General features: G+C 42.6%; 1 protein-coding gene, 1 long non-coding RNA gene and 1 other non-coding gene across 3 annotated transcripts; all 3 read right to left on the bottom strand.

Annotated features, from left to right (window-relative positions):
• Positions 1-3062: 3062 nt before the first annotated feature.
• Positions 3063-5526, bottom strand: LOC147946782 (meiosis-specific protein ASY2-like). Its single transcript, XM_087507251.1, has 3 exons — positions 4683-5526; positions 3851-4602; positions 3063-3776 (listed from the first exon to the last, which is right to left on the bottom strand). Exons 1-3 carry the CDS (start codon positions 5524-5526, stop codon positions 3063-3065), a joined length of 2310 nt encoding a protein of 769 aa, XP_087363377.1.
• Positions 5527-9323: 3797 nt separating this feature from the next.
• LOC147946780 (uncharacterized) lies at positions 9324-10141 on the bottom strand. Its single transcript, XR_015587462.1, has 2 exons — positions 10007-10141; positions 9324-9563 (listed from the first exon to the last, which is right to left on the bottom strand). It is a non-coding gene; the product is annotated as an uncharacterized LOC147946780 (long non-coding RNA).
• On the bottom strand, positions 9728-9828 carry LOC147946781 (small nucleolar RNA snoR109). The gene has a single exon (XR_015595711.1). It is a non-coding gene; the product is annotated as a small nucleolar RNA snoR109 (small nucleolar RNA).
• Positions 10142-10281: the final 140 nt, after the last annotated feature.

Below are 10281 nucleotides of genomic sequence, written 5' to 3'. Positions count from 1 at the left end.
TTACGATCCTACACAGGAGTTTTCGGGACTCCGAACTCCATTTATCTTTCTTTTGTTTTACGAACTACGGTTGGCTTGATCCCCACTTCGGGGTACGTAGGCAATTCCTTATCTGTTAAAGATATAGCGAATGCAGCCAATATATTAATAAAGTTTTTTCCGGTCGAAAAACTTCTTCTTGTTATTCGAATACATTCAGTTTGGCGGCAAGCCGATGTACGAAATATCGACCATGGATTTGATTTTCTCTTACATGGTTTGATAATTCCAATTAAAATAAAGTTTTTCTAAATAAGTCAGTCTCCATTACATGCTTTGGAGCGATGACCAACACAAAAGAGAAAACAGAGAAAAGAGACGCAAAGGGGGAAACCCCTTCAACGACTGAGCTCTCCTAAAAAAAAAAAAAAAAAAAAATCCGAAGCGTTCAGGGTTTCGCCGTCACTGTCTGGGGCAGTCCAGTAGACGAAGTGGAGGCCGCGGACCTGACAAATCGTCCGCCAGTGGTTCCTCTACTGTTACCTTATCCAGTTCGCTTCGCAAGAATTGACGAGCTTGCCTTAGGGCATCCAGTCTCTCCCTCGGAACTTCAACGCCTCTTGACACCAAGTCTTCCAGGAAAGCGCACGGGCCCTCGACCAGGTGCCTCTCACGGAAAACCGGACCAGCCGATTCCAGGAAATTGGCGTACCGCCTTAACCTTTCTACGGAAGCCCGGTAGGCCCAGATATCCACGGTAAACGGGTGCGCGGTATCTTCGAGGGGCTGACAGTCGTCCTCGAAAAGGACAGGCACCTCCATACTCGCCACCAGTTCTTGGCACGCCGCACGCGCGGCAAGCAGTCCGGTCATACGCCACTTCTCCAAGAAGAAACCCTCGGCGATTAATTCGTGCAAGACCTGAATAGTCCCGTCCAAACGGTATAGCCGACAGACTTCGGCCAGTCTACGACGTCTCGCCATAAGGTGAGCCCCCAGCCTATAGCGGCAAGCCCGATACCTTCAGAGTTCTTGGCACACGAGGCTCCCTTCTACACCCGCCATGTCGACAGGTGGGACAGTTGTGCGTACTTGGAAAGTCTCTACGCCCTCTTGGGCGGAGGAGTCATCCGACGATTCAGTTTGGTTGGAACCACTCGACGAAGCGGTTAACCTTTCCAGAGCCCGTCTTAGCCACGCAGATCGAGTAGTCACCATCTCTTTCTCTCAATATTTTGGAAAGTTGTGGAAGTTAGAATGAACTCCCAAACTCTCAATCCTATTTATACAGGATTACGGGAAGTAACCGCCGCTGAATCCACCAATCAGAGTGCAGCGTGATTTTCGCGAGGTCCCGAGAATAATTCTCAAAGACCGCGCAGCGCATTTAATAAAGCACGTTCATTATTTCCAGAACGGAAAAAGGGAATTTTTCCAAAAAAAAAAAAAAAAAAAAAAAAAAAAAAAAAAAAAACTATATACTCATACGTATACCTTAGCCCGAATGGGACTAAGTATCTATTAGTTCCAGAGTATTTATTTCGCACTTAACTTTTAGTTCGGACGGTGTGGTAAGCCGAACCCAGAGAATAATTTCGCACTCCGGCTACTGAACTAAAGTAAAAGGAGATAAGCCGAGCCCAATATCTCGCTCTCCGATCAAACACACTTCGTTCAAAATTCATAGACTGTTTCTGAGGCGCTAATCGATTTTGTCTACCGTCACTTAATTAAGATTGCCCGATGTAAGCCGGGAGACGTCTCGCTTCTGGCATATTTTAGGAAATAAAGTAGCAAAATAAATCTCTTATTATTACTGAAAAAGTTTTATTGAGATTTTACAACGAGCAAAGTTCAAGTTCGCCTGCTATATTGCAGTTGTATCTTATTATCAAACGGAACATCCTAATTCCGAACTGGTGCGCCATTTGCAGCGATCTCGCGAATGCTCGTCTTGAGTCGCTTCGGCATCGGCCATAGTAGTTGCAACCCAGTCTTTTCCCATTCCTCGGGACGAGTCTCCAATGCTCTAGCTTTCTGTTCGGATTCATCGAGCAGGTCAGTAGTTCTTTTCCTTTTCGCCTTGAGTAGGGCGATCTCGGACTCCAGAGTCCTCAGCCGTCGATCGATCCTGCCCTTCTTCATATGAAAGTACTAAAGATCTTGAGTCAGCTCTTGGTGCGTACCCTCAATCTGCAAACACAAAATCAACAACGGGTTAGTACGAAGAAGACAAATTTCGATCGTTCGTAAGGAAAGCAAAAAGGAAAAGAGGGTAGTGGCTACCTGACGGAAAAAGGCGTCGGCCTCGGCAAGTTCAGCACCGGTTGCATGCCGGTTAATGTAGAACGGCTTAACGTTGCCGGGAATGAAGTCACCAATCAAGACAGGGTCCATATGCGTCGATCTCCGAACTGATTCCCTTCGGCATTCGTCGCAGTACGCAACAAGATATGGCGGCAAAGCAGCTATCTTGTCGAACCCGTTCCTAATCCAATCCTTTGGGTGAGATTCCAGCATCTCGAGTTTGAGTACCTGATCTCGCTGTACCTGTTCTGACGCGGCAAGATGATCGCGATATTCCGTATGGCGATCTTCCACATCATGAAGAAATTCTTCCAGTTCGCGCCTTTCTTCCGGTTTGACGTGGAACATCAACATCCAGCGAGCGCGGATGTTCGGGTAATACGTCATTCCCCGTTCAATAGCTTCGGCATTCGAGAACGTTGGCACATCGTTACCAACTAGCGGGGATTCCACGCTGCTAACCGAGCTTGACATTGTCTTGATTAAGAGTTCTTCTTGGGATGTTTCACCCGTAGGCAGCACCGGATAGATTTATACGGGTATTGGGATGAAAATCCCTTTTTTTTTAAAAATGGCAACTTTCCGTGCCAAATGGTAAGAATGCGAATTAAAAGAGAAAATCCCCTTTTTTATCAGTTTTTCCTTTTATGATAAAATAAAATTTCGGTAATTAAAAGAGAAAATGGGCCGAGCGAGTCGGCAATGTTTTACAAGGGTATTCAAACCCGCGAGGTTAACGACAAAAGAAAAAGAAGAGAAGGAAACGAAAATCATAGCTAAGTATCATAAGCACCGGTCAAATCGGCCTGAAAGCTATCGGCATTGGAACCGTGCAAATACTGGACGGACTCTGGAGCCGTCGTTCCGGGGGGGAGAAATCCATAGCCAAGTTGATCCGGGGACATGTTGAGATCTTTTTCATCCAGATCAAGGACATCGATCGCCTTGACAGTCTCTTCAGCTTCGGCCTTTTTCTCGTCAATCTCCTTGATTTGCTCCGTCGGGATGATGGCCCCATTTTCGACCAAATATTGTACCGTTTCCTGTATCCCGGAAGCTTGGTTTAGCAGATCCTCCAGGGGACGAATTTTCTCCTGTTCGAGTAGATAGGCCTTAACCTTATCCAGTCGAGTCTGCGCTTTCATTTTTGTTCGCTCCACCTTCTCCCAACGATCCCGCCGGAGTCTCTTGACTTCAAAGTTGAGCTGAACCTTTAACCCGTCGCACGATTCCTGCAGTTCGTTCTTCTCTTCTTCCAGAGTAAGCGCTCGGGAATTCAGTTCATTAATCTTCAGCTCGGAGCTGGCAATGATGCCGTCTTTTTCGGCAACAAGCGCCTCGAGCTCTTTGATCCTCGCATCTTTGGCGTCGCTGGCAATCCGGATTTGCTCTGCGCATTCTTTCACCTTTTCGAGCTGCAATCCAGATTTCTTACTGGATTTGACACGCCTATCGTATAATTGAGTCAGCGTGTTCATCTTGGCGGCAGTCTGTAAACCCGAAGAACATATGTCAGTTCACCCGTGGAAATTTCAAGCAAATTAAACGAAATGATAAGGCATACCATTAGGTGGCACTCTGCGACATCAAGGAATGCCTGTTTAAATTCAAGATCGTCCGCCGACGGAAGGATTTGACTAGAGGTCTTCAGGGTTCGGAAGAGCTCGCCCGAGGCTTCACGATTGGTCACCAGAGGATAGTCGCCGAAGTAATGATAGGAGAAGCAATCTATTTTATCATTTCTCCTTTCCAGGCGAAATCGATCGGCAGATTCCAGTCCAGCTTCTTCCGCCGAGCGTTTACGGTTCACTACCGGTTGTGGCTCAGCGACTGGGTTTTTTCCGGTTTGCCTCTTTCTCTTCTTCCTTCTTTTGGATCCAGCTTCAAGTTGCGGGACATCCTGTTCCTCGGTCGAAAGATTGGCATTTTCTAGGGCCAAAGGGAGAATATCTTCTTCCGCGACATCGACTGTGTTGACATTTTCTCCAGAATCCTGAGTAGGATCAACTTCGGTCTGGTCCGGGATGGGATCGATTTCAGTTCGACCTCGAGATGGGTCGATATCAGCTTCAATGGCAGCCTGAGTGTCACGGCGAACTATCCGGAGATTGTCCGATTCAAGGACACGTGCCCCGGTAGGTTCCGCAGTTCGTCCTAGCGACCTAGCAAAACTTGGGAATGTCGTCCTGGATTTGCCCATCGCTGTTTCAACACGGATACGGGTGATGAACTCCCACTGACGATTGTTTCCGGTTAATAGAGCGTCTTTGACGGGATGGTAGTTTGGAGCTAGCCGCGTCGCGCAGAACGGACGATCTGGAAACATGACACGACAAAGTTAAAACTGGTCAGAGGTGCCGAAGTCAATTGAAACGTGCTGAAAATATAAAGTCTACCAGGATTTTCATTCCACACTCTCCGATGGACACCCAATGGGTTAGCGAGTGAGTACTGATCGACGCGGACATAGAAGTAGCGGTTCATCCATTTCTGGAATTTGCTCACTCTTTTGCCGACGAGGAAATTGTGCGCCGGCCTCATATTCACTTCCCAGCGGTGTAAACTCTTTGATAATTTAAAATTGGATAGCTGTTCGAAACATTGAACTCCAATATTAACCCCGACTTCGGCTGCTATAGTGAGGGCAGCCATAAAATTGCAAATAGCTCCGGGGACGAATTGGCAGATCGCTATCCTGCGTCTTTTGGCGTAGAGCGATATCAACGCAGGGATTGGGAATAGGAGGCGACACTCGGTAAAGTAACATTCGTATAGACATATGTAACCTTCCGGAGGGTTCCAAGGGCGTTGGTCCTCTCGAGGAATCAGAATTGTGACTTCGCTGTTGAATAAACCGCATGAGTTAAGCATGTCGTTCACGGTTTTGGACGAACTCAAACTCTTTTCGCCACCAATCTGCCCTTTATGGTTAAATAAGGGATCAATATCTTCGATCAAGAGTCCTAAGGGAACAAACCGATCTTCCTCTTGTGACAGTACGTCTTGAGTTAGTTCGGTGCTTTCCTCTTCAGGACGAACTGATGGCGGCGGTAATACTTGTGAAGATGAAGTTCCTGCAGAACAGCGAACAAGGCGTGGTGGGACTTCGGAAGCCGATCTACTCGACTCGCCGATCTGCGTGGTACGTTCTGGGTCGAGAGTTTTCCGCTTGGAAGATCGACGAATTAGCTGTTCGCCCTCGACTTCTGGCGAAGAGATGGGTTCTGATGTGCTTGCCATATTCTGAGTTCGGAGAGTGCGGAAGAAAATCGGGACTAACAAAATAAATAGGAGAGAGATCGGAGCAGATTACCTTTCGTTGAAGACAGAAAATGAGAAATGACGAAAGGGGAGGCGTATTTATAGAGTCGAGCGGGTGGCAACCCTACGCAGAGCAATTATGACCTATGCGACTCTTCGAATTCCGGGCTAACTGATGTGATGTAAACGACACGTGCCGTCTGGACAATTTGCGGCGAGATGACGCGAGAATCCGGGTAAAATCAATTAATTTTTTATGAATTAGATCGGATATTCTCTTCCCATAGTTCGAAATATTCGAATTAAATCTCGAATATTCGGAACTGGGGGGGGATTAATTGTTGGTACGGGATTCAGCACCCCCGACATACCGAGCTAAACCAGAAATACTAATTGATTAGTTAACCGGGAAACCGGTTAAGGGCTTGATTAGGTCAACGAGAAGTCAGTTCGGCCAAAGTGTCACCTTGAAGAAGAAGGAGCCGACTTCCACTTCGGCACGGCGGCCGAATGAAGCAATGAGGCAGCTTTCCATATCTCACTTCGTCCGATAAGGAAAGTGAATATATATTGTAATCTTAGAGCATGTATAAAGAGGGGGATACTTCTCCATTGTAAGGTATCCAAAATCGAATACAATAATTGAGTTCTCCTCTTGTTCTTAGCAATAAACCCTAATTCTTTTGAGTTCTACTTCTTTACTTTTAATTCCAAGGCTTAGATCTATTTTCTAGAGAGATAACTCTATTGAATTTGTTTCCCCCCTTAAACAAATTCATTGTGGAAACCTAGTTCCTACAATTGTCATTACAACTTATTGAAAGCGAGAGAAAACATTAGAAAGGGAAAGAAATACAGCCAAAATAACAAGCAAGAAGCGATGAAGAGAGTGAGCAGGAGCCAGGGATAGAAAGGAGCCTGTCCCTAACTGTTCGATCGATTCCGGCTTGAAGCACAGCCACCGGAGAGGAGATGTTGGTGAAGATCCTGGTGTTACGTTCCCGCCAAATATGATAGCACGACATCTGAAGGATGAGCTTGAGGATGGTGGAAGCTTGAGCGTGCGGTCGGCTCCTGGCTTGGAAGATCCAATAAGAGATGGAGTGTAGTTCCGTCGGGGAGAGGGCCAAATTCTAGAAGCAAAGTCTTTCCAAACTGAGGTAGAGTAGGGACAATTGAAGAATAGATGATCATGGGTCTCCAGTCCTGCAGAGCGGAGCACACAGCCGGCTGTGACATTAAGTCCCCAGCCGCGAAGCCTATCTTTTGTTGGTAGCCTTCTTAGCATCGCCAGCCACGTGATAAAGGAGAAACGTGGCACAGCTTGCTTGAACCATACAACCTTGCCCCAAGGCACCAGAGCTATAGTTGACAAAGCAATTTACCTACCATATTGTTAAATCTCTAAAACATCGAAATATTTATCTATGAAAAATATATGGTACGTCAAATCTGAAAATAATAATATGATGTGTCGGCCTAATGGAAAAATATGCGATGTATTACTTCTAACTTACAAATTGTGATAAGGAAAAGAGATTTTAACGTTTACACCGTTTTTAAAATAATTACCCTTTCAAGAATTTCATTGGAGCACTATACGTTGACTACAACGACAAAATCACAACGAAAACGTATATTTGATAGCTCTTCGTAGATATATCTTCATAGGTAGTTAAAGTATAGTCTGCTATATAACAGAATTCAACATATTCAATCATTGTGCTCCATAATACAATGCTAAGACCCAAAGAGAAGAAGAGCCTTGATCTCGAAATTACTGTAGTTGTGGTCCTTGTGGAATACAACACTGGTGAATGAAGGAGAGGCATTTACGTTAACGTTCTTTAAAAGCTTAAGCTTCATTATACTTGATAGTTAATCTTTAGTGTTTGATAGTTAATTTCACAAGATAATATTGATACAATATGCATTTTTTTTTTTAATGTTCCTTTTGTCTTTACGTTCATAGCCTGGCTGGAAATAAATGAGTAAGTTAAAAAAGAATATTAGTTTGATGTGGCAAGATTTTAGGATGGTAGATTTTTGCTGAGGTGGACAGCTTAAGGGGCCTCAAATTGTTCATTTTATTAGTAGTAATTTGAACAATATGTTGTTGTGTGCTTAAAAAATATTAGGGAACATGATAGCTTCAGGGTTGTACCCATATAGTAACGGAGGTAGTAATTAATTCAAAGTTAGATGACTGTTGCAGCAAATGTTTTGATAACATAACATACACAGGTGTGCGCGTAGGTATTATAAATATGCATATTTGAATCAAATATATACATAAGATACGAAACTATAGCAGAATTTTGGATCTCAGTTCTTATTGTTATATAGCCACTCTCGTTATTAGCTTAACCCAAGTGTAAGCTCATTATTAACTCCCAAACTACTCCAAATATAGCTACAAAGTGTTGTACCATAAGCTCTTGATCACAGATGTATAGTTTAAATTACTCCAAATCACAGATGTATCATAAATACTGACTAAACAACCCTCTAGTGAAACCGAAGAGAATAGACTACCAGCATCATGATTATATAACCAAACTCTATGCAACAATTAGTTCCAAGTTGAGGGAAATATAATCCATGAAATGCCATGATCATTAATATAGACCGTAACTTACCAAAGAGTAAATCAAGTTATCGACTGTAACTTGTAAAAGAGTTAATCATCACATTATTTCAATATTTTATATCAATAGTTTCGAGTAAAATTATGAATCTTCATTAATATGGTTGCATTATATATAAGATTTGAGAGCTAAAATTTTCCCCAATCGAAGATTTCTAGGAAATGAAATCACCATACAATCAAGACAAAATTATAAAATGAAGAACAAAAATCACCTAACAAAAATGGATGCTTTGGGAGTGATTGCTTTGATAAATCTCTCCAATAAGTGGATGGCCTATTGTGAAGATGTGTTTGGTGATGATGTTTAAGTGTTTGAACTGATGAGTTCACAAGCATAGTAAAAAAGGGGGAGAATGAAGATGTATTGGTTTGTCTGAACTAGTGTATGTGTGATACAAGACGTGATACATGATTGCCGTTGTTTTATGTGTATGAGAAGTTTCTAGAAGGTTTGAGAAGGCAATATTGAAAGACGGTTTAAGGATGGATTGAAGAGGAAAATTATTATTTCTTTGGTTGATTAAATTGGAGTTTTACAAGGAAAAATAAAATAGCAAAAAGGAAAAAATATTTTTCTTATGGAATTTGGAAATCTTCTCCTATGGTGATTAGGAAGTTTTGATGGGTATATAAGGAGCTGTTGGCCACGTCCTAGAGAAGTAAGAGAGCTGAGGCATAAAGATAAATCCTAGAGAGCTTTCTGTGTTGGTGTGCGGCTTAGTTTCGCGGTTTGGTGCTTGGGTTGTTCAAGCTTCTTTGTTCGTCGGTGTGACGTGTGTGTGAAGGTTGCTCAAGAGAGTTGAAGATATGAAGTCTAGGCTCAGAGGGAGTTTAGCCCAAGATTAGGTTATCTTGGTTTAAATCTAGGCTTGGTGTTAGTCTAATTAAGGGTAGAGAATTATCCTTAAGATTTCATGTTATAGAACAGAACGGTGAATTAAGAGGGTTGTGCTTGATTTACGCGTTTGCGAATAGGTTGTATTTGCTTTGTTGTTCTAGTGGAATCGAAATCTGGACGTGGTCCCGGAAAGTAGGAAAAACCGAACCTCGTTAACAAAGTTCTTGTGTTATTTACTTTCTGCACTTTATTATTTGCACCTCATCCGCATTTACATATTGTTGAAGATAAACCGAAATCTATTCATTGATAAGTAGTTGGATGTGACTATGGTGACTTTGACCCGAAGGCTGGAATGAAGAAAATACTAAGCCTAAGTCACATAGCAAAGAAGAATTATGCAAATAATGGAATTAAGTCGTTTGGAAAGATGATTTAAGCAATAGGGGAAGACAATAAAAGGATGTGCGTGAGTCTCTTCTTTTCATCCTTCTACACCGTCACATATGTTGAAAACGCTTCCATGTACTATAACAAAATAGGAGAAGCAAAACAAATTAAGAAATAAGCATAGAGTATATTGTTTTTCAATAGCAGCAGCTCGATCAAAAATTTGAATAAAACAATATGGGGTTATCGAAAATATTACTTACGAAACCTTACCTTTTTTTTTGGTTTAAAATTAAAATAAAAGATGTAAGAAACTCGGTAAGCAGATAAATCGACCAGAGAGATCTAAATCTTTCTCGCGATCACCGGCTAGATAGCTTCTTAATTAATCTAGCTACAGCCCTATTTTTTTGGTAAATTCAGTTCAAGAGTAGGAGTATCGAATCCAACCCTTCTCTCGGTACAATGTAGCCCCAAACTATAAAAACTAAAACTCTAGTCAGATAAACACTAAAACAATAGAACTATCCGTCATATGAAAGAGATGATGCATAACCTAACTTTGTTAAAGGGAAAGTTACCTGAACTTGTAAGATGAAGGGCCGATGGAGGTAAGGCAATCACTGAATCACAAAAGGAATTGGTCATTCTGGGTTTTAAAGAGGAAGTACATGACGCTTCTACTTCAATTCGCAATTTTAAGATGCCGTTTGGATTTAGAGTAGGGGAGAGAAAGAGTTTTTAGAAGGTTGTCACACGATTTTGTGAAAACTAATCCACTTAAAGAGCTTATGTGGCAAGATTTTAGGATGGTACATTTTTGCTGAGGTGGATAGTTAAAAGGTCTCAAATTGTC

Source organism: Camelina sativa, chromosome 3 (genome assembly GCF_030686135.1).
Source record: "Camelina sativa cultivar CO46 ecotype springtype chromosome 3, ASM3068613v1".
NCBI classification, from domain to species: domain Eukaryota; kingdom Viridiplantae; phylum Streptophyta; class Magnoliopsida; order Brassicales; family Brassicaceae; genus Camelina; species Camelina sativa.
This window is presented reverse-complemented; position numbering and strand designations above follow the sequence as displayed.

Bases quoted from the DNA above. Each gene is read 5' to 3' on its own strand.
- LOC147946782 (XM_087507251.1), bottom strand. From the start codon at position 5,526: ATGGCAAGCACATCAGAACCCATCTCTTCGCCAGAAGTCGAGGGCGAA. The intron at 4,603-4,682 runs GTAGACTTTATA...TCATGTTTCCAG, and splicing joins AGTGTGGAATGAAAATCCTG to ATCGTCCGTTCTGCGCGACG. The intron at 3,777-3,850 runs GTATGCCTTATC...TCGGGTTTACAG, and splicing joins TCGCAGAGTGCCACCTAATG to ACTGCCGCCAAGATGAACAC.